This window comes from Aaosphaeria arxii (assembly GCF_010015735.1).
Source record: "Aaosphaeria arxii CBS 175.79 unplaced genomic scaffold BU24scaffold_4, whole genome shotgun sequence".
Classification (NCBI taxonomy): Eukaryota; Fungi; Ascomycota; class Dothideomycetes; order Pleosporales; genus Aaosphaeria; species Aaosphaeria arxii.
In genome coordinates, this window is record NW_022983477.1 from 607235 (window position 1) to 629841 (window position 22607).

A 22607-nucleotide genomic window follows, 5' to 3' on the forward strand; every position below is an offset into this window, starting at 1 on the left:
TCCCCATTCTGGCAAGAAAGCCGTGTACTGAAGTAGTGGTCATCGGTCTGCTCATGCTCACGATCATGGCCACTTTCGATTCACTGCCTTTTCTACCATTCTTTTCCCTGTCTAGAGTGACTGAAAGGAGGCGTATGAATCTGAAAGCTAGAGCTGTTATTGTATTTCACGTTATTCGCAAGGATCCACTGCTGCCGTAGTACCAAACGTTCTCGTAGGCTTTCTCGCTTCGGGTTGACCATGGGTGTACCATGATGGATGGTTGTGATGGTTCTACTACTGTGGCATGGCCGAATGCAAGCCACACCTGCAATGGAAATGTGTGATACCTGGGTTTCCTGCATTATTGATGGACGAGATGACGGATGTATGAGGGGAATACGCGAAATCTGGGTTTCTCGCATTTCTGTCTCTGGCGATATCTCATTGGAGGCTCTCAAGATTGCGCCAGTGAGGGAAGCCCCGCACACGATGATGGAGGAGCAACGAAGGTCGGCAAGTGATGGTGGGCAGAAATGTGATCACAATGGCAGCTCCATGACTGCATGATTTCTTGGGCTTGGACACGGATAGTGAAAATTGGATCGAGTCGATGGAGGGGTTGGTTGGCGATGCGATGGCGATGGCGTTGGGAAGGTGTACTGTGTAGTGTTGTAGGGCAGGCAGGAGGGGCAAGGTGGGGTGGGGTGGATGTGAATGTGCAAAACCTATCATGTCGATTCGGCGTCCGTTACTGACTGAAGCTTGCTGCTAGGACGATGGAACCCAATGGATTCCCGCCTGCCACATGCACTCTTGCTTGCAATTTGAATATGCAGCTTGTGAGGTTGTGCAGCAGCTCGCATCGGCGGCGCCTGACAGGGCAAAAGCTGATTCTCTCGGCGCCCGGTGTTTTTAGTGCACGAAGCCGAAGCAGAGGCAGAAGCGAATGCGTTTGCATACTTGTCGAAGGGAAGCATGTGCATGGCCGTTGATGACGATGCTGAGTGGCTATTGGGCAGAGATCGGAAGATTGTCAGATGGATGCTACGTAGATGGATGATGGTGATGTGACGGGGAAAGATGGAATAAATGGAAATGATCCAAGGGTGGGTGGATTGGAGGAGGAAGGAGGGGATGCTCTCTAGAGGATCTAGCTATGCATGATTCCCCTCAATAGCACCCGTCCGTAGTGAACCATACACAGTAGAGTGATGGACCAAAGCATCTTGGACTTGAAGCTTGGAGTACACTCTCTGGTATAGTGGTTGATCAATGCTAGGAATGAACTACGAGAGAGAAGAGAGAGCATGGTAGGTATGATGATAATTATTTTACGGTCTACGGGGATGGAATACTGTACTTACAATGGAAGAGTATGTAGTTTGTTGTAGTTATACAGGGTAGAGTAGAGTAATAAAAGTACACGTACTCGATACATACATAACAATCAGTAGATGGTTGTAATGAAAAGGCACATACGAGGGTACCTACGGGACTACGAGTAACGTTAAAGAGACCCGATGCCGTTAGTGACCTTCTGGATTGGCAGCGCACGAACGCGGGTGAACGTGGCGCGGCGCTCAGGGTCCATACGGGATAGGAGACCGTAACCCATCAGTAGCTAATTACTTTAATCATCGGTCGCACCGTAGATGGAAGAGAAGACTCGTGCAATAATATCGTGTATACTTAGTATGAAGCTGTGAACACTGCACAGCAGATGACAGACAGGCACTGCTAACTACTGCATCTTGGAACAGTACAATTGCTTTACTTGTCCTGTATGCTCATCTAGGACATACAGAGTACCTTAGGTAGAGTTCACTAGAGAGTGGACTCTACAGTGTAGAGCGACTACCGGAGACATCCATGTCCAGGACAAGACCACAAGTCCCGCTCCACGGTGGCATCACTCCTCAGTTCTACTCTCACTAGACTGAGACTAGCCCGAGTGTGTTCTGCATGTGCATGCTTTGCCCGATAGAAATTGTAGAAGGTAATTATTACCTAGCTGTTGGTTGGAGGTTTGCATTGGCGGACAACCAACACCACCACAACCACCACCACTCCCTTCTCCTTCCCCTCCTCCACTAAACTGTCAGGCTTCGGGCTCATACAGTACGACGAACGTCATCCTTCTCGGTCGACCGATTGACCGGGTAGTACCTTATTTTTGGACGTTACAGCGGCTGTGTTGAAGTTAACCAGCTGACGGTTGATCCCACGTCGAGTCGACAGAGGTAGAGAGGTAGTCAGATAGTTTGTGATTCCTGATTCAAGTAGCTAGTGGGTAGATTAGGTGATTGCAACTGAGAGTGCATATGGAGGCCCTATGTGGAGCATCTCCGACGGCGGGTGGGGAATGGAATAGTGGTGCGGCGCCAGCCTTGCGAGATAGATACAAAGACGATGGAGGGAGCGACAGCCATGGTGACGGTGAGGTGTAGTCAGGTTGGTATATTGTAATGAACATGAAAACCGCGCAATAACCTATGATCAATGATTCGAGACTTTTTTGTTTGCGTCGGAAATACTGATGAAACATAACTGTAGTCTCCCCAGGGAGGAATTAGGATGAGAATCTCACTAGCCACAACTCGGTCCGTGACCTACTTACGGTTCCTGCGAGAAAGGGTCAAAGGGGAGCGAGCTGAGAGAGAGGGAATTATGATCGATGAATAGAATTACAGCTAGATTGATGGATGGATGGATGGATTGATTGATTCTTGGGATAGATCGGTTGATAGATAGATAGATTGATTGTATGAATGAATGAATTGGTTAATTGGTAATTTGATGGGACAATGATTGATTGAGAGTGAGTTGAGTACTCTGTAGAGATAGAGATGAGAGTGAATAATTGTATGTACACATTAACGTAAGTCTTCTAATCTTCCTCTCTCTCTAGTTACTCTGTACTCTCTCATCTACATTCAATACAACATCACGGCCCGCGCCTTTTCTCGGCTTGCCTTATTAGCGTATTATCTGCATCCCCTTTTGAGAAGCTGTCAAATCCAAAAAGTCTCATCCCCTCCCACCCTTCTCATCTCCCATCTCCCATCACCCACCCAACCAACCAACCCCTCCACCAAAAGGTGATCCTTTCCATCCTATTCCATCCTGTCCTGTTCAATCCCATCCATCCACACCTCCCCGCCACCATCCCCCATTTCGAAGCCTTGAGACCATTCATGATCCGACCCATCTTCTGGTCTTGGTCTTGGTTCTTGGATGGGATCGTAATCGGGTAATAGCTGTGTTACCTGTAGTACAATTGCTTTCAATTCAATACGACCCAGTCCAATCCCAGCCTACTTAGGTAGTTGCTTTTCAATTCTATTCATATCAGGCTCGACCTGCTCGTACAGTACCTTACAATTAGACATTAGTTACAATAACCTAACTTACTACCTACCTGTACCTATCTACTACGAGAAACTACCCGGTACCTCTTACCTACTACTGTACAACTACCTATTACTAGTAATAGCTTTCCCGCCCGCCGTCCGTCCACTCTTGCTCCTGCTCTCTCCACCCTTTCCCCCTCCACTACTCACTCTAGTACTAACTAATTACTCCTTCCTCTCCTTTCTCTTCTTCTTCTTCTTCTTCTTCTTCTTCCCTTCCCTTCTCTTCACTCTTCTCTTCCCTCAACCTTCCCGTCGTCCTCCTCTCCCCTCTCCCACCCCTCCAGTTAGATTCACTTCGCATCTTAGCGAAGTGGATGACTGTCACTCCTTAAGTGCTACTACTGTACTGTACTTGATTGTACCGTCTGTTGTTGTTGATTGTTGTGTCTGTCTGTTGCTTGGTCCACCAGGAGTCCATATCTCGGTAAGCGGCACCCACCTTCCCTTCCCTTTCCCTTTGCCTAACCTAACTCCTACCTAAACCCCCCTCCCCTCCCCCCATCGCAAAAGGTCATCTCCGCCTCAGGGAACCGACGCCCCAAAAATCTTTTCTGCCACCTCCCGCGACTCGTCTTCATTTCCCTTCCCCCGAGTCCTTCCGTATTTACAAACAACTACATCGCCTGTCTTTATCTGTATTCATCTATGCTTGCGCAATTGGCAGTTGTTTGATCGTGTTTTTATTTCGATCATTTTTTTTTATTCCTCGACCCTTCTCAAACTAACAGGACCGACCGTAGTTGCGACTTCCTCGCTACACCCATTGATCCTTCGGGCCGTCCTTTTACGAAACCTGACTGCGACTCCGATCCCTCGGCCGCAGCCTACACCAAACCTCGGCCACAATGTCATACTACAATGAACCTACATGGCCCGCTCCTGGTCGCCAGCCCTCGTGGGAACAGCCTCAGCCACCGTCGCGCTCTGGTATGCGAAAACGCCCTTGATGATGGGAAAAGGAGAATTGCAATTGACACATGGATGCAGGCAACAGTTCCACCGTGAACAGGGACGAGGCATTGGCATTCGTAGCCCAATTCGATGGTACGTGCTAACGGTATCGTGGGGTTTGGCCAGAATCGTGGAATTCCGACATGGCTAGCATCCGACGACCTTGCCAAACCACCAACTCCACGAAGTCATTGATACGAGCTGACGATACAATTGCAGAGGTCGAGCGTGCAGCGGACAATCTCACCAAGAGTGGAAAATTCTGGTCCCCCCAGCAACCGCAGCAGCAGCAGCAGCAACAGCAACCAGGAGGTGCTGGCCGTCGTGAGTCGATGCCCATGATGGGTCCCCGTCCGTACCCCGACCATGGTATGCGAGAGTGGATCCATACCTCACCCGTACCAATGTCTCTAACACATGGCAGGTCCTCAGCGTCACCACTCCGTAAGCGACTACGAGGGAATGCGGTCGCACTCAAACTCTAACGTTCAGGGCTTCTACCAGAACCAGCGCTATGCGCCCCGTCCCAACGACGCCGACCAGATGGCCCAGGCAAAGCGCCGCATGGCGGCTCAGCGTGAGCGGGAGCTGCGCAATTATCATCAGGAGCAGCAGTACCACAGAAGTAAGGACTCGGAATCAGGGCAACAATAGAGGAAGGACGGTTGGTTAACTAGGGTAATGCAGATGTTTCTGGGTCCAAATCCGACCGTTCCATGAGTCCCAACGCCATGAGTGAAGAGGAGCGTCGTGAGCTTATTGCTCGTCAACACCGTGCTCTATACGGCGACCAGTCGTCCCTGTACAATACCAACAATCCCACCTCCAGCCAGGACGTTCGAGTCCAAACCTCTGGTTCCGGCCGAGGCCCTTCCCCACTGGCCTTTGATCCGTTCGGCATGCAGGCTCAGAATGGCTCCAACGAAGGTTCCGTTCAGATGCCCTCTAGGGATAAGGATGTGGCCGGTGGTGCTCAGGAGGCCCGTGCCAATAGCAATTCATCCCCATCCTCGACCCAGAACCCAGCCTTTAACCTGTTTGAGAACGCGCAGCAGGCTAATCGTACTTCGAACTCCTCCCCCGGCGGTTCGCCGCCGCGTCAGGGCTCGAAGTCTAACAGCTCCAGCGTTGCTCCCATCGGAACCAGGCCAGCCTCCAACCAGAGCCAGCCCGCCGGTGCTCCGTTGAGCAAACGTGCGACCACCCCGTTGCCGTCGCCGCTCAGCTACTCGTACAATGCCAGTGAGCAGACGGCCACCACGTCTGCTTCGTTGAATCCATCGTCCACGGTTACGGACAAGGGTCCCATCTGGGGCAACAAGACTGGCGTCTGGGGAAACGCTCCCTCTCAGGGCGTCCAGGCCTCCGTCTGGGGTTAGAAATCAATCTATTGAATGGGAGTTCGATGCACCTCCGGAGTTTCTGCATTTAAGGTGTCCCGGGCATTCAGTGTCGGTCTTCCAAATTTGGGTGGTGCAGGTCATGGCGGGTCGGTGAAATTTACACTGGGTTCCAAATCGTATCCTTACGGCGCGTTTGCTGCATCTGTCTCTGGGGTTTTAGAGCGGCGCGTCTGCTCTTTGCAAAGACTGAACTTATAATATACCTTTCGCGCTGCTGGGTGGACACTGGGATCGTTATACGGGTGTTGCTCGCACAAAGGGATATGGGAGCACTACTTCTAAATCTTTTATTTTCGGATTGTTGGGGGAGTTCTTGCTGGTTGTTTATCTTGGTTTTCTGGAGATCGTTCACTACTACCAACAACGGAAATCTGGTCGGCGGTCTTACAAAGGTCAAAGGGCGGGTACATGGGATTCGTTCCGATTCCTGTCTAAACAAATCTTTCTAGGGGAGTTGTACTCATGTAAAGGGAGCACAAACGCTCGGTGTTCAATGCTATAAAAAGTTGCTTTTGGGTCAATTGGGTCTTCAATGATTGTGACATGTTAGTCTCTGCGTCTCATAAGCAACGAAATTATCGGAAGAGATTAAAAGCTCAATCAAATCGCTCGTCTAGTTCATCGAGTCCGTTCTTCAGGGTTTAATTCGACACGTGACATGCGGCGGAAACCAGCTCCTGCCACTTTGGCGAAGCACAGACGATGCGCTAACCCTGACCTCCACCCCAAGTTCACATTTCTAGAAGCGTGGCCTCTAGACCCCATACCTCCAACGTCAACCCCAAAAACACCACCACAACATCCCATTTCCCTTCTTCCTCAGGTCTTATCTCGTCGGTCTGCTTTCTACGGTCTCATCATGGTACGTCGCAGCGCCTCGGTGACTCATCGGTCATCACACGGCAATGAACACATGGCGATTCGCAATTCACCACCTCGAAGCTCCCCTCTGCAATTGGAAGCCGCATCGGGGGACACGCGATCTCGAGCCGCTTGGATGTGTTTGTTGCCGTTATGGTGTTCGATGTGTTGCTTGGATACTAGATGATATATGCCTTGGACTCGACAGCTAACTCAATCGCTACAGTCTTCTCCTCGTCCCCAGTCTCCCGTCAATGGCGGCGCCTCCGGCTCTACCACTGCGCGTCCCGCATCACCAAAGCCCCCGGGTGGCCCTGCAACCGTCATGCGAAGGAAGGCGGCCGCTGACCGCGCAGAGAAGTCCGCAAACCAGAGGCCAAGCAGCACGAGGGCGGCCGGTGCTGGAGGAAGCTCAAGCACTATGTTGAGTAAGTGCTCATTCTTATCAGGCGATGAAAGGAAGGATCCCGAGTGCAACAATTGGAATCAATCGAAGATGTGGAAGTCCCTTATGGAGCACTGGGGATCATTGCGGCACTGAGATGTGTCTCCCGGAAGAACGTAAGCTAACTGCAATCCATAGGGCTTTACACCGACGAGTCCCCTGGCCTCAAGGTCGACCCCGTCGTTGTCATGACTCTCTCCGTTGTCTTCATCTTCAGCGTCGTTGCCCTTCACGGTATGTTGAATCTCGATAGGACGTCTCCTTCGGCCTACTAATGAAGACACAGTCATTGCCAAGGTCATGCGACGATTCTCCGCATAAATGCACTTTCCCCTTGACCATCAACTATTTTTTATCCATGATTGGCGCTCTGCAGCAGCGACGACATCCTTCGTTTTTCGTCCCCCAAAACGACTCTTCTCCCGTCTCGCGTCTTCTTTCCTTTCTTCTCAGTAGCTGGTGAATTGGACGAGCAAGATGGGGCAAAGTTGGTCGGAATATAGCGATACCTGGGCTTTGATAACTCTTGCATCATTTTCAGGATGCACCGACGGTCGGTGTGTTCGTGCAGGACATTGGCGTGGTGTACTATAGCATTGCAATGGAAAATTTCGAAAATTGCATACCAATGTGTTTACAGTGACGATTGTCGAGGGTATGCTAAATGGGACGTGATATCAGATATCAGATATCAATTGGAACAAGAGGTTCGTGAGCCTGAATGTCGGAACAAATCCATTGACTTGTACATGCCAGGACCATGCAATGCAAAATTACGAAATCTACAAAATCTACAAATCTACCCCCGTCTTAATCAAGGGAAATCTACCCCTCTCACCTCTTCATATCCTCCCCATCCTTAACATCCACACCACTAGCCCTCACAACACCCCCATCACCACCCCTCGCACCATCCTCCAGCTCCGTCTCACTCCCACTCCTCAACTGCAACTCCACATCCGTCTCACTACCCTGCAACCCCACCCCACTCCCAATCACCGTATCACCACCACCAGTCCGCAGCCCCTTCCGCCTATCCTCCTCATCCTCCACCGTCCCCTCCCTACACGCCCAAGCATCCACATACCTCAACACCTCCCGATCCCAAACCCTATTCATGACCTTCAACCTGACCGGCACAAGCGCAATGATAATGATCGGAAACGCGGGCCCGGCCTTCGTCAGCGTGACTATGAAGATAACCACCGTGACCACCACCTGCGTAATCGTGTACATATGCACGGGAAGGTACGCCCTCATGCTATTCCCCGCGCCGCCGTGTTTCGCGGCGACAGAGGCCGGTAACGCGGGGAGCTCGGACGGCGGCGTGAGGAGGTAGAAAGTACGGTAGAGGATGGGGTTCACGGACAGCGATTGCTCGCCCATGAAGAGGAAGAGGCCTGCGAGGACGGATGTGGGGGTTAGCCCGAGGACGCGCATGAGCGGGGGCGATGTGAATGCCATGATCCCCGCTGCGTGCAGGAAGTGCGACCAGCGTTGCTCGTAGACGCGGCGGGAGGTCCGGGTCTCGGTGTGTGGGGTGCCTGTGGACGAGGAGGTGAGGGTCAGGGACTCGGCGTCGTCGTGCATCAGGGACTCGGAGTGGAGGGGGGCTTGGGGGAGGAGGCCGTTGGCGGGGGGGATCCCGAGGATGCCGCAGATGGCGGTCGTGGTGCCCAGGAGCACGATGTCCCATGCGAAGCCGCCGGGCTTGCGGGTCCCGTAGCGCGAGATGGTGCAGATGATGCTGGAGACTTCGTGGTCGAAGAAGAAGAGCGCGGTGATGATGGCGCCAGGGATCAGCGCCGCGAACACCCATTGCACGGGGAGCTCCCAGAAGCGGACGAAGAAGGCGGTGCGGTCCGGGTTCGTGGGGCGGAAGGAGGTAGAGACGTGGAGGGTTTCTTTGTCGAGGGATGCGAGTTCCCCTGTGTGAGGCAACGCGATGAAGATGATGATGGAGATGGCGGCCGCATACTCGGCGAGCCCCATGCGGATGTACCGGTGGAAGAGGGGTTTCCATTTCTCGGCGCTGCTGAGGAATACGGCGACGAGGCAGGTGCCGATGGCGCCGATGACGGAGTAGAGGAACGCGGCGAAGGAGAGGGAGCGTTGGGCGCGTTGGAGCTCCTGGACGGCTTTGTGGAAGTAGATGATGGAGTTGAGGAGCGAGAAGATCTCCGTGCTGAAGGTCGTCACGTACCGCATCGTCCAGTCGTGTGCGTTGAAGATGGCGAGGAGGTAGTGGAGCCAGGCTGCGTGGATGAGGGACCAGGTCATGAAGGGGAGAAATTGGATCTGACGGAGAGTTAGATCGAGTTTGATATGTTTGGACATGTGGGAACTTACATGGAAAGATGATTCACATAGTTCGTACATGTTCTCAGCCAGGATAGAAAAGGGGCCTGTGACACCGAGTATGGTGAGAGGTTGTATCGAGAATCTATGCAATGTCAGTATTGAACAAGAAATTTCCAATCCCCTCGTCATGGGTGTGTTTTCATAACTTACAGACTGAATATAATCCCACATAGTCCCGTGCTGAACACAACCTCAATAGTACCCCAGTTGCTCCCCGTCAAAACATACAGATCGTTCGCGAACGTGATACCCGGCAGCAGATTTGTGAAGAATACGTACACGGCGCTCGCAAACACCAGCTGGTTGAACGTCGTCCAGTCCGATAGATATCTCTTTGGCAGGTTACGCAGATCTTGGCGGAGGAGGCGAAATGGTTGCAGAGCTCCGTCTCTTTGGAACGCGGGTCGAATCCGTCGGTACCATTTTGGTGACATTGTTATGGATCCCGATTGTTCTGTTGTGTGTAACTGATCTGCTTGCTCACGATGTTGCCACCGAGGTTGCGCAGATGTCACCAGCAGTAGTAGATTGCGCGTGCACTTTTTTTTCGTCCCTCTTGCAGCTACTAGATCCTCGATATAATATACTCGTAGTAAATGCTTGGGGAAAACAAATACAGTTGAAGAGTGTTATTGGCAAAGTACCTCCAAGCATCAGCTACCCTTGGCACATCTAGGCAATGCTGTGGTTCGAACGGAGGACTGGAAATCCCATGGGCCTGTCAGATGGAGAATCCGAGGCACGTTGTCGTGGATTTCCAGGTTGGTCCAGCCCGCTGGCGCGTAGGGATGACGTTGGTGGTTTCTCGTTTCCTGCTTGGCGGGGTCGGCCCGATTCGAGAACATTCATCGACGAGTCTACGGCGAGGGATTGTGACATTCTTTGGTTGGAGTTTGTAAATCGAGAATTGGAGGTGCATCGATTGTTGGATATTGTTTGCATCGAGTTTTCTTCGGAGTGATCGAGTTTCTCAACGTCCGATTGACTCGACCATTGCATTGGATTTGACACCCAAATACTCGAGCATATAATCAACTAGAAACGGCTCATACATCCTACAAAATTTCGTAGAACCCTACATCTAAGCTTCTAGAATACCTCGTACTAACCCTAAAACTTTCTTTGCACTGCCAATAGAAAGCTGATACCCTGCCCCTGAATGCCCATACTGATGCACCACACGTACCTTTCTACCATGCTCAATCTCTACATCCTCAATCTCTACTCTCGGACCTTCCTTCCTTCCTGGACGTAATCCCACCTGCTGACTCACAACCTCAATCTCAGCATCCCTCAGCTCCGGCCACACATTCCTGCACCGTGCAATGATCCCCTTAGTCGTCTCTCCATCAGGCTCAGGACTACTATCATCAGCCTTCTTTGTGCCACCTAGCAAGAACATGTCCGTCCCCGGGCGCGGGAAACAATATGTCACCGCAGGCGCTGCAGCAGGATCTTCCTGAAGGATGATCCTTTTCCGAACGACCTCTTTCGTTGACGTCAATCGAACGAGCAGCGTCTGCCCGCGTATCGGATACATCGACTCGTCCTGACATAGCTCCTTCGCCCCGAGACCCGTGCAATTTACCACAGCAGCAAAATCCCTTCGTGGCTCTTCTTCGCTGCGATCTACGGCCGCAAAAGCAGACTTCACGGCGTGTGTGAAGCCTTGGTCGACTGGTAATCGAGCCCGTACGAATTGAGCGCCCAGCTCCCGGGCTCGAGATGCGAGATAGTTGAGATAGACTGGCGGGTTGATGACGATAGAGTCGTAGCTGTATCCGCTTTTGCAGTTTGGGGTTAGGTCAGCCGCGGGGACGAGGGAGAAGTTTTGGACTTGGGACGAGAACCATAGTGTTGGAGACGCTGTGTCGAACATCGTTGCAGCTCTGAGATCCGACGTTAGCATTGGGAAAGCAAGTTGCGTGCATGTGATGGTCATGGACGTACGAATATACATAAATCGGGCGACCCTAAAAACGTCAGTTCAGCTATCGAATAAAGTCGAAGAAAGACAAGTACCTCAATCCCCATATCCTTAGCCCGTCCAGGTTCATCCCGGATTATCTGTCTCCAGGTTCGGTAGCTCTCCATGTCCCACTGACACAGCTCGACTTGATGTGGAGCAGAGTGGGTCCGCCAGATCGCGCCAGCCCTGGGAATCCCCTCTTCAGATACATGCATACATAGAATATGATCAAATATAGTATTCAATGAGTTACTTACCATGGAGATGTGTACTTGATTGACTCATCACCTGGGGAATGCTCCGCTAGGATCGTGACGACGTAGCCAGCTTCGAGCAAGGTCACGGCGGTCTGTAGACCAATGACACCAGCGCTTTTGATTTTTTAGTATGATGGGATTGATACGGCATGAGAGTGTGGGGGGTCAGGTACCCGATTATCAAGATAGAAGTCATGGTAGTCTGTGGATGAGTGACTTCGAAGGTCGTTACTTCGATGAATTGCTGACGTCCACTGGTATTGTTGAGTGATATTCTTGATGGTATGCTGGTTGTTTGCTATAAGCAAGATTCAGAAGAGCCTTTTTGTACAGCTAACAGGCAATGAAATAAGTAGTGTCGGGCCCCTTGTGGTGATGAGTAGTAGTAATGGTTATCGTGATTACTTAGAGCCCAACGGTGTACCACACCATACCCTATGAATCTAATGTTCCCGAAAGAGCTAGCACACTGTACACCCCACCAACAACCTAATTTTACCAAACTATATTTTCTCCTTCTCACACATCCATATAGTGAGGACTCAATCGCCATCTCAACTCACAGTTCTCTCAAAGTCCGGCAATAAGTTCAATCTAGCATTCAAAAAACCCATCGATCACAAAAGGCTCGGTAGTGTAGTGGTTATCACGTCAGTCTCACATTAGCATCCTTGCTATCTGATCACTGAAGGTCCCGGGTTCAAAACCCGGCTGAGTCATTGATTCGATCATTTCTTTTTTTGCTTTTTTGTCTGCATGGCATTCTGTCTTTTTGCGTGGAAAAGAAGATGTTGACTTTTTGCAAATGTTTCTTTCTTTCATGAATTAAGAGTAATTAGATAGGATTTTTCGTGTCTGCTTATAATTTCAAAATATGAGCATGTACTTGTAAGGCAGGCAAGCTCAGGATGTTGTTAAAGCAAAGAAGCTTTAAGTAAAACATTGTTTTGTCCTCAAGAACACTTTTTCTTTGCTGCTATTCCAGACTGCTGTCGCTGTCGCTCTTCCTTAAGACGCAATGCTTAACGCACATCTGTCAATTAAAGGGGCATGATCCCCTCCGTGTGACCATTAAAGCAGCCTCACTGTTTACACATTTGCATCACACATCACACATCACATCACAAACACAGAGAAAAACTCATCCCAAACACAACACCAATTCCATTTCCAATTCCATTTCTACGCACAGCCTCTAGTACCGTCATCGTCGTCGTCGTCGTCGTTGTCATATCCAAACCCAGACAAAACCGCCCGCCCGGCCGCTGTTCCGTGTCGACACGCCCAATATCCAAGTATGCAGAAACCCGAAGCCGGAAATCCAGATGCTAGGAAGCCACAAAGAACAAAAAGTCCAAATGCTATCTCTTCACTTAAATGCCTAAAAGCAAACAAATCTGAAGAACTAGATCCGGTTGAAGAAGTAGATGTGAAGGGGAAGGGACGAAAATGTAACGTTGGTATGTCGATGACGCTTAAAAATGAATGATGAATGGGGAGTAGCGTGGGGAGCGGGGAGGAGACGTTAATCCAGGTGTGTGAAAAACTCCAGTAACCAAAAAAGAGGAGAAGGACCTTTCAAATGCTATTTCTTTGAGAAATGCGAAGGGAAACAAACCTCCAATAGTTAAATGAACAATGTCAGTCAGGTGAAAAGTATCAGCCGCGAGCGAGAAGGAAGGTTAAGGTAACGTTGGTAAGTCCGGAAAGCGTGTGGACAATGGGAGAAGGCAAAGTAACGTTGGTAAGTCCGAGAAGCGTGTGGACGATGGGAGAAGGCAAAGTAACGTTGGTGAAACGATCAAGCGTGAGGATGGGAGAGGGGAATAATTAATGTTGGTAAACCGTGGAGGTGAGCAAAGAGGTGAGTAGAATGGTGGTCCAGAAGTGGAAGGGCGATGTACAGTTCGATAGTGAAGCAAGGTAAAAGAAACACAGAGGGAGGGGAGGAGGGGAGACGTTATTTTTCAGTCGTTGATCCTAGGAGTCCGATAGAAGGGAAGGAGGGGAGGTTTCATGAACGTTATTCTCTGATTTTCAGGACGTGATTAAGGTTGGGGTTGGATGAGAAACGTTGAGTAGGAGTGACGTTGGAGACGAGTGGAGTGGAGAGTGAACCAAGGAGCCAGATTGCCCAAGAAGTGTTTGCGCCGGTGTATGTTTTTCTTTTTTTCGCTACGGGAGAGAAGTGTTGTCGTTATATTATCGTCGATGTTGTCCGTTGATTGGGTTGAATTTAATTGATTGAGGTGAGAAGACAGTTGTAGAAAGTAAAGAAGTATTAATGATCCATGGCCATGGGGAAGGGTATATTTTTCGGTATGTTTTCGATATAGGAATAGTCAGCCCTAAGACAGAAGGGTGGTATGACGAACAAGATCAAAGTGTATATATGTATATGGGTATTATTGTTGCTTTGAATCGAAGTCCTAAACGCCGGAGAATAGAATAGATGAAGGAGTGTGTGGAGAGTGATGTAGAATAAGACTGGGGGAGGATGGCAATGCAATGAGGTTTTATAGAAAAGACTTTGTTTATGCCGATGAAGTGAGACAGAATCTCATGATGTCACACTACTAACACTCTTATTTCTGGGGTGGCATGGCTATTGCTGTTTGTGTAATATTGGTGACTCTGATGAATGATCGTTGTCCACGTGCGGAGTCAGAGAGCAGGAGATCTCAGGATACATCTCACACCACCAGTAACGTCAAGCGACCACATGCGCTGTAGAACCTGGAAACCTGCACCTGTCACACGCGACACATTTCCGTATGCGAGCGGAAACATCCCGGAAACAATCTTCAATGATATGTTTTCTTGATTGTTCGACGACATTGACAATGCGATTCGTAGATAGTCGAGATCGATCAATTCTCCCGGTCGTGCATGGTCGTCGTTAGTTATGGACTACGATCTGCACACACAACCCAACGTCTACTGCACGTCACCCGGCTACATTTCCCCATCCCCCACAAACCCCCGACTGTAATAACCGTTTTATCGTTCACTTGTTATAGTCAACACCTATAATATACCCCACAATCTAACTCGCACTCGGATTTCTACGCTGAAGAGAGTTAGCAGAGCCGTTGCGCTAGTACGGAGAGAGTAGTTTGTGAATTGTATATGTAGGTACGAGTAGGGTAGTGGGTTAATATAAGAATTAAGGTTCTGGGAAGTAGCCGTTGTTTAGGCATTTTTGCGAGGTATTTGGGGGGGTGTGAATGGTGGAATTGGGATTTTCTGGGGTTCATATAGGTAGATAAAGTGGGGATGGGCTTGATTTGTCCCGGTTCGCCTGGAAAGGGGAAGAATTGTCTGGGGTTGACATTTTTGTCTGTATGTGTGCGGACTTGTGCAATGGGGCTCGTGAAGATGTTTAGATTGCTGGGGAGTATTTATATTGTAACTACGTTCCTCCTGGAATTTCGATGATAGATAGAGTGCGACAGTGACGATGCGTAAATCAATTGTGAGCCTGCTCTTCGCGGCGGCGACTTCATTTCTACCCCAAGTCGCAGGCCAATCGACATTTCGAAACCCCGTCATCTACGAGGATTTCCCCGACAACGATATATTCGTCGGACCGGACGATGCCTTCTATTTCTCCGCGTCCAACTTCCACTACAGCCCCGGCGCGCCCATCCTGAAGTCCTTTGACTTGGTCAATTGGCAGGTCATCGGGCATTCCATACCAAAACTGGACTTTGGCGATAGGTACGACCTGACGACGAATGAGACAGCATACCGGGGCGGTACCTGGGCGTCTACATTGCGATATCGCAAGAGCAACAAGACTTGGTATTGGATTGGATGCACGAATTTCTACAATTCGTGGGTGTTCACCGCGCCTTCTGTCGAAGGTCCGTGGACGAAGAGCGCACTCATTGGTGGGGGAATCTGTTATTATGACAATGGGTTACTGATCGACGACGACGACACGATGTATGTCGTCTACGGCAACCCACAGGTTAGTGTCGCGCAGCTCGCGAAGGATGGATTAAGCCAGGTTAAGAGCGTCAATGTGCTGAACGCGACACAAGTTGGTGCTGAGTGGATCGAGGGAAACCGTTTCTACAAGATCAATGGCACCTACTACATCCTGAACGACGAGCCTGGGAGCACGACGTACATATGGAAGTCGAAGAGTCCGTGGGGACCGTACGAGGCCAAGATGCTGGTCAAAAACATCAAGACACCGCTCGAAGGCGGCAGCTCGCCGCATCAAGGTAGCATAGTCCAGACGGCCAGAGGTGATTGGTACTACATGTCGTTTACGTGGGCATATCCGTCGGGCAGATTGCCCGTGCTGGCACCTATCAAATGGGGTAGTGATGGCTTCCCATACCTAGTCAATGGCACGAATGGCGGTTGGGGAGAGTCGTACCCGATGCCGCTACCAGCTCGTCCGTTGACGAATTGGACGACTACCTACAAGTTCGACGGAAATGCTCTTCCTCCAACCTTTGAATGGAATCACAATCCGGATAACAGCAAGGTCGCTCTGAAGAATGGCCTGACGCTGTCCACTGCAACCGTCACAGACGATTTTTACCGCGTTCGCAACACTCTCACCCATAGAATCCATGGCGAGTATCCAAGCGGGACAGTGGAGCTTGACTTCTCCAAAATGGCCGATGGGGACCGGGCAGGTTTGGCCGCTTTCCGCGATCGTAGCTCCTACATTGGCATCCACCGAGATGGAGACAAATTCACGCTCAACGCAAAGTTCAATATGACCATGGACGAGTACGGAGGGCCTACGATCGACAATGGCCAGATCGTTGGTACTGCGGAGGTACCGAAGGGATCGAAGAAGATCTGGCTGCGGACGGAGCTCGACGCCAGGCCGAACGGCACCAACGACGCCAAGTTCTTCTACAGCACGGATGGGAAGAAGTTTGTCCAGCTCGGTGGCACGTACAAGCTGTATACTGGATGGGCGTTCTTCCTGGGTTATCGACACGGTATCTTCAATTATGCTACCAAGGCCTTGGGCGGGTCGATCAAGGTTTTATCTTTTACGTCTGCGTAGAGACCAGAGTAAGTGCATGCGAGATACTTAGGTGGTGCGAAACGTGAGCATGGGCCTTTCGTGTTTGGAGTATGTATGTCCGCTGTGTTGTTTCACCTCCGATTGATGGTAAACGTCTCCCCGCATTGTATCATACGTCAACCAAACTTTTCTCCTGTCGAATTGGCCGGACATGGAAGACTGGTAGAGGGCGGCTGCAGACGGGCATAGAGACATCGGAGAACAATGTTGGTTCAGACTCAATTGTACATTTCGACAATGACGTATAGAATCAAGAGATGTGCGATTCCTGTTTACATCGTGGACCCTGAGAATCCATTGAATTCGATGTCCAATCAAGGATCCTAGAAGGATAGATCGAGTGGAGTGCTGGGCACAATTCCTCGTGATCGTACAAACTCGTAAGGTTACTTGGGGATACGAGTGGTGAGATGGCATGTGGTTGTGCAACGGGGCGGAGGGCCTCGGCAAGAAAGAGGTTACGGTAGTCCGGTTTATCCAGTACCGAACGACATCAGCATCACACCACGCTCACCTGTCGAGTCGAAGAGACCCTCATCAGATGACGCTTTCCCACAAAAATTCCATTCCAAACCCGTGTTCAAGGGATGAAGGTTTTGCCGAAGAAGATTGCCGTGCTTTGATGATGTTCTTGTTGCTCTGTTTCGCAATATTCCACAGCTCCGTAGCCTATTCATTTCCTTGTGAGAGAGTGTAGGAGAGACAGAGTTGCCGAAGTTGATGCGCGGCCGAGAAGTAAAGTATCAGTGTCAATGTCAGTGCAGCAACAATAGGAGTAGCAGTAGCAGTAGGAGTAGTAGTGTAGTAGTAGGGCACCAAGTAATTATTATACACAGTAACCAGATGCTGGTGCTTAGTATGGAATTAATCCGATCCTCTCCATTCCCTTCTCGTACGTCACGGCGCCCCCAAACGGCCGTCGCGTGCAACTTTTTCAAGGCAAAGCGGCTTGGATCGGGTCTGAGACACGACAAGACAAGACGCGGAAAAGGCGTCGGGCCTGGGATGGGATAGGATGGATTCCCTAGAATGAGGATTGGGGATGGGCTGTGCAAGGAGATTGGCAGCAGATGCATGATGATGATTGGTGGTGTGACTGCGTCGTACGTATTCAGGTTGTACAGTGTACAGAGGTATAGTAGTTATGGAGTATGCATGTACACAGTAGATTGGTCCGGAGATTGAAGAGAATGGGTGGATTATTGGTGGTATTTGGTGGTTGTACGTTTGGTGTATGCAGGCAAAGTAGCCACCTCCGCATCTCCCCATCACAAGCCATGCCACTTTCACTCCACCAGTCCACCTCCCCCATTACCTGCATAGTAATATCCCAAGCTTACTTACCTGATGTAATGTGATGTCTATAACTTAACTAGTTATGTGTATACTGTACTATAATATCTCCTTCCCTCCCACACCCCCGTCTACATCTACTACAACCACAAACCACTACTACCACTTTGTACTACATCCAACACATTCACTGTACATCACTACTACCTATCCAATCCAATCCAACTCAATAATACCTTCCTCATCCGCGGTAATCATTTACCAGTAGATTAAGCCACACACCTCACACCTCACACACCTCTCTTCATACGAGGTACATTCACACATACTCCACAAACTCCGCACATACATCAACACATCTTACATCTACTGCCGGACCCACCCACACTACAAACAACCAACTTCTACTTAAGACAACCATACACACATCAATCCAACTATACCAATACTTCGATTTCCTTTCCATCGACTACTATTCGACCATTCTACCTCTTACTCCATTCACCATGCCTGCCCGATTCTCTCCTCAACTGTTGTGGCGTCGAGCATTCGCATCGACAACACGTGCCCGAGCTACCATCTCATCACCACTCTCCACCATCCCTTCCACAAACCTCGGTGCCAGCTCCTCCTCCGTACCTAAACTTGGTAAAGTAGGACGATGGTAAGCTATCCCCCTTCTACCTAACCTCCCTCTCCCCATCCTCACCCTCATCACCACATATATGTACATACATATATATACTAACACCGCCCCAAGGTACCTCCCGACTATGGCCCTCATAGCCGCTGGTATGATCTACCTCCCCGCGAACCTCTTCAACAGCACCAGCACCAGCCTCACCTCCACCCTCTCACCGAGCCCAACCCTGGACTCGGCTAATCGCAAAATAGGCTTCGCCATCGCCAACGCCCTGGAAGAGCACAACCACTCCTCCCGCCGGCAGCGGCAGCAACCTCGCGAACTAACCCAGACCGAGAAGAACAGGCTCCTCATGGACGCGTACGGTTCGCGGTCGACGCTCGAGGACATCGAGGCCGCGTTCAGGCAGATTGAGAATGGCACTGCGAGCGTGGTGCCGGATGCGAGTGAGCGGAATAGGAGGTTGCAGGAGGCGTATGGGGGGAGGGAGAGCCTGAGGGATGTGGAGAGGGCGATGCAGGTTTATGAGGTGCAGTGAGCAAGTCCAGTCCTGTGGAGGAGTTTCTTTACGAAAGCGAGCTACCCGGCCTGGGGAGGAGGTCGGAAGGTCGAAAGGGGTTTCGACGGGGACAGAGTCGAGCTCGGTTTCGAGCTTCGACCATCTGATCCTACGGGTTGGAACAGCAGTGGGAAGAAGTGGACGGAAAAAAAGTCCACTCCCCACATGCATGTATCCACCCGGCATAGCATATCATGACCATACCCAGGCCAACGGCCTCGGGAGGAGTTTTTTCCCATCTTCATTTCTTTTGTCATGGGTGTTTTTTTTTTGGGGGGACTGGGAACCAGGAATCGGAGTCCGGGTCAGGGATATCATCATACCAGAACCACTACTCGGTCGTTCTTGGAGTTTCTGTATCGTACCATCATCATCATCATCAGTCGGGATGGGGGGCAGGGCGACTCCCATGAGGAGCGCGAGTGTCACCACCATTACCACTGTTATCATTACTAGCATTAGCCAGCAGAGCAATGTTTCTTAAACACATCAATGACTTGTTCGAAATCTTCTTTTCCATTTTCTTTAAGACTTGTGAATATGTGTTCCTTGAAGATGTGTGTTCAGGGAGGGTATACCATGAAAAACGTCCACCGATTATACCTGCACCTATACATCATGCCCTGCTCTTCAATGCCATCTCGTGTGTACACGTATCATACAGACTAAACTCGACTAAACTCCGACTTGGTTTAGGCAAAGGGAATATTCGTTTCCAAAAACGCCTGTGATATGGGTGAATATGATATGTGATGATGTATGTCCTCATACGTCAATCAATCAGTCAGTCAGGCATCTCCAATCCTTTTGAGATACCTATGCTAGTTCTTCGTACTTGATACTTTAAATTTTCCGCAGATCGTCGTTGTTATCATACGGTCTACTATTGCCTGGCCTCGTCGCTCCTGCAAACATGTCCCAGCCCGGGCTGTGAGCCTCAACAGGACGATACTGCGGAGGACCGAGACGTGCATCTGCATCTGCATCTGCATGACCTCCGGCAGCGCCGTGATACCCAACGTCGTAGTCTTTGAAGGCCGGACTTGGTGGTCCGTATTCCTGACCTGGCGTTGGCGCAGACGGCAGGCTGTCCGGGTCGCCGGGGCGCGAGTACACGTTGAGCGCGCTGTGGGATTCCTGGTATCCGTAGGGGCTGGGCTGGGAGTTGCTCAGCAGGCCTGCGGTGTCGTCTGAATCGTCGTAGCCAGTGCGGCGGCCACCATGCTTTCCGGCCGTAGTTGTAGTGCTGTTAGAAGTAGCAGCAGGATTTCTAGTTGGCCTTGAAAGCTCGGTGGCTTCTTCCCCGTTGCCGGCGAATGTCGGGCCCTGGGGATATCCAGTTCCACCGCCTTCGTTGCTGTTGAGTTTGGTCTGGTACGAGATGTCCTTCTGGCGATGGCGCACGCCGACGAATAACCAGCGCAGTCCGCGGCCGAAGCCCTTGATGATGTCCCAGGGGTTGAATGCGGAGGCGATGGCGCGAAGTGGTCCGTGGGCGTATTTGACCTTGGCGCCGCCTCCTCCGCCGCCCTCGCTAGAGAATCCATCAGATGCGAATCCTTGCTTCCCCAGATCGTACGGCTTCCATGGGAACGCGAAGAGGTGGAGGACTGCGAATATCGACATCTCGAAGCACACCAGCATCGATGGGAGGCCGATTCGCCAGTCCGGCCCGGCGACTTGCTTCGTCGGCTTCAGAGGTCCACTTGACGTCGTCAACAATGAGATGATCCAGCTCTGCCAGAAACAGAAGAAGATGACGAGCTTGATGCAAAGGACCTTGAGGAATGGACGATGCGGCGCCAGGTCCGTCTTCAGCTGGATGTAGAACTGTTCGTTGGAATCAGTATGGGCCTCGTTCTTGTCTCAACATCCCGAACCGTGCACACATACCTGAATCAAGCAGTACATGGCGATCGTAACAGATATCGCATCGAAGGCTGCCACCCAGATATATGCATATCGAGGGTCCTTCGAACTCTGGCAGTAGAGCTCGAATGCCTGGGTTATAACCGCGACGACCGTGAAGAACGGTCGGATAAAGCAGTATTGGAAAATGCTGATCCATACAATCTGCACAAAATTATCATCAGTAAAACCATACATGCGTCTGCAAAGGAACTTGCGACAACGTACATTGAACCACGTCAAGCCACTGCGTGGTTTACGCATGAATCCCTTGTCCTGGCCGCCTGAACATTTCTGCACCCAATTCAATGGCCACACCCAGTTCTTCGGCTCGATCGTCCTGAAGTATTGTTTTTGTTCGTGGAGGGTCGGTGCGATGTAGTTGCACATCAGCGTGAAGAAGCTAGAAATGGCGAATGCTTCATAACAGTCTCGGATAATCTCATAGTAGATGGCGTGTTTGTAGTTGAGGTAGGAGAGGAAAGATACGACGGCGTAGATGGGTATCATAAGCAGAATTCGAATGATGCTGCACTGGTTAGCTCTTTGTCCTTCTACGATAGTCGACATCCTTACTATCTCTGCTCATTCGGTTTCTGGTAATGCGAGGCATGTCGCCAGATGAGAAAGAACGCTACAATGACCGCAATAGATCCGAAAACCGCAGATAATATCAAGCCGAACTGGTGGAATGTAATATTGTGTCCTTCGAATAAGGGCTCATGGCTCACTAGGAGATTGTCAATATTTGAAAGTTGAACCAGCACGGTCTGGTAGATCACGCACCGTGCTCCTTCTCTTGTTCGGCACTCTGGCATTCCCGCTCTGGCAAAGCGCGAGGCCTCAAAGGATTCAGACTCCAGGCATAGCTAGTGTCCATCGTGAAGGTATCGCGAGATCTGGGAAAATCGGGAGGAAGAAGGTGGATTGTGATTGTCGTAGCCCAGATTAATGGAGCGCGACACGGCGTGATCGCACACGATGGTGTACTCTATCTGGAGCTCGCAGCGTTGACATCTGAGACTCCCAGAATCCTAGACTGTGCCTCGATAAGGCGATGAGCTGCGCGGCGTGTATTTGAAGGCTTCGCTGCCGACGGTGTGGCGTGGGTTGTATGTTGAGATGGGAATTCCATCAAGTGCAGGGTCTGAGGGGTGACGACGTGTGGCGGGAGACCAAAGCGTCTCATCCCTGTCCCGACGCGTTCCACTGCCAGAAATCGTCATTTGAAACAAGGAATGGTAGGTCCTCCATCAAAGGTTCGACCATCACTTTCTTCGCATGCAACTTCCTGGCTTTGATGGGTCAGGTCTGCTAGGGATCACCTGTGGACTTTGTAAGAATGCGGAGTATCAGCTCGTCTATCTGCAGGGCACGTCATCAAGCTTTCCCAAGCCCTTGAGGGTCGGCGTTGGCTTGGATGCGGAGAGATTTATTAATAGCCGGCTGAATTGCCACAACTCGTGGCGGTGCCAACATACCAGAACATCACCAAACCTCCAA

General features: G+C 50.6%; 8 protein-coding genes and 1 non-coding gene across 9 annotated transcripts; 6 read left to right on the top strand and 3 right to left on the bottom strand.

Moving 5' to 3' along the window:
• Positions 1–4240: 4240 nt before the first annotated feature.
• On the top strand, positions 4241–5725 carry BU24DRAFT_408633 (uncharacterized protein; the record flags this gene model as incomplete). Its single annotated transcript, XM_033525868.1, has 5 exons — positions 4241–4322; positions 4383–4439; positions 4566–4715; positions 4771–4971; positions 5034–5725. 5 exons carry the CDS (start codon positions 4241–4243, stop codon positions 5723–5725), a joined length of 1182 nt encoding a protein of 393 aa, XP_033383757.1.
• Positions 5726–5868: 143 nt separating this feature from the next.
• BU24DRAFT_177921 (uncharacterized protein) lies at positions 5869–6238 on the top strand. Its single transcript, XM_033521580.1, has one exon. The coding sequence runs from the start codon at positions 6013–6015 to the stop codon at positions 6196–6198; it is 186 nt and encodes a 61-aa protein (XP_033383758.1). The 5' UTR covers positions 5869–6012; the 3' UTR covers positions 6199–6238.
• Positions 6239–6551: 313 nt separating this feature from the next.
• On the top strand, positions 6552–7656 carry BU24DRAFT_421718 (Pre protein translocase Sec Sec61-beta subunit). Its single transcript, XM_033527792.1, has 4 exons — positions 6552–6611; positions 6837–7038; positions 7194–7289; positions 7342–7656. The coding sequence occupies exons 1-4, from the start codon at positions 6609–6611 to the stop codon at positions 7374–7376; spliced, it is 336 nt and encodes a 111-aa protein (XP_033383759.1). The 5' UTR covers positions 6552–6608; the 3' UTR covers positions 7377–7656.
• Positions 7657–7778: 122 nt separating this feature from the next.
• On the bottom strand, positions 7779–10168 carry BU24DRAFT_390729 (uncharacterized protein). Its single transcript, XM_033525083.1, has 3 exons — positions 9567–10168; positions 9405–9498; positions 7779–9353 (listed from the first exon to the last, which is right to left on the bottom strand). The coding sequence occupies exons 1-3, from the start codon at positions 9848–9850 to the stop codon at positions 7890–7892; spliced, it is 1842 nt and encodes a 613-aa protein (XP_033383760.1). The 5' UTR covers positions 9851–10168; the 3' UTR covers positions 7779–7889.
• Positions 10169–10354: 186 nt separating this feature from the next.
• On the bottom strand, positions 10355–12025 carry BU24DRAFT_491667 (FAD dependent oxidoreductase). Its single transcript, XM_033533821.1, has 5 exons — positions 11816–12025; positions 11643–11756; positions 11439–11571; positions 11367–11389; positions 10355–11305 (listed from the first exon to the last, which is right to left on the bottom strand). Exons 1-5 carry the CDS (start codon positions 11836–11838, stop codon positions 10498–10500), a joined length of 1101 nt encoding a protein of 366 aa, XP_033383761.1. The 5' UTR covers positions 11839–12025; the 3' UTR covers positions 10355–10497.
• Positions 12026–12267: 242 nt separating this feature from the next.
• On the top strand, positions 12268–12361 carry BU24DRAFT_t33. Its single transcript has one exon. It is a non-coding gene; the product is annotated as a tRNA-Val (tRNA).
• A 2423-nt stretch (positions 12362–14784) lies between these two features.
• On the top strand, positions 14785–16694 carry BU24DRAFT_177930 (glycoside hydrolase family 43 protein). The gene has a single exon (XM_033521582.1). It carries the CDS (start codon positions 15103–15105, stop codon positions 16678–16680), a length of 1578 nt encoding a protein of 525 aa, XP_033383762.1. The 5' UTR covers positions 14785–15102; the 3' UTR covers positions 16681–16694.
• A 1687-nt stretch (positions 16695–18381) lies between these two features.
• Positions 18382–19282, top strand: BU24DRAFT_178146 (uncharacterized protein). Its single transcript, XM_033521584.1, has 2 exons — positions 18382–18658; positions 18755–19282. The coding sequence occupies exons 1-2, from the start codon at positions 18501–18503 to the stop codon at positions 19173–19175; spliced, it is 579 nt and encodes a 192-aa protein (XP_033383763.1). The 5' UTR covers positions 18382–18500; the 3' UTR covers positions 19176–19282.
• A 413-nt stretch (positions 19283–19695) lies between these two features.
• BU24DRAFT_421726 (DUF300-domain-containing protein) lies at positions 19696–22429 on the bottom strand. Its single transcript, XM_033527793.1, has 5 exons — positions 21891–22429; positions 21681–21834; positions 21333–21633; positions 21090–21269; positions 19696–21026 (listed from the first exon to the last, which is right to left on the bottom strand). Exons 1-5 carry the CDS (start codon positions 21982–21984, stop codon positions 20040–20042), a joined length of 1716 nt encoding a protein of 571 aa, XP_033383764.1. The 5' UTR covers positions 21985–22429; the 3' UTR covers positions 19696–20039.
• Between the last annotated feature and the right edge of the window lie 178 nt (positions 22430–22607).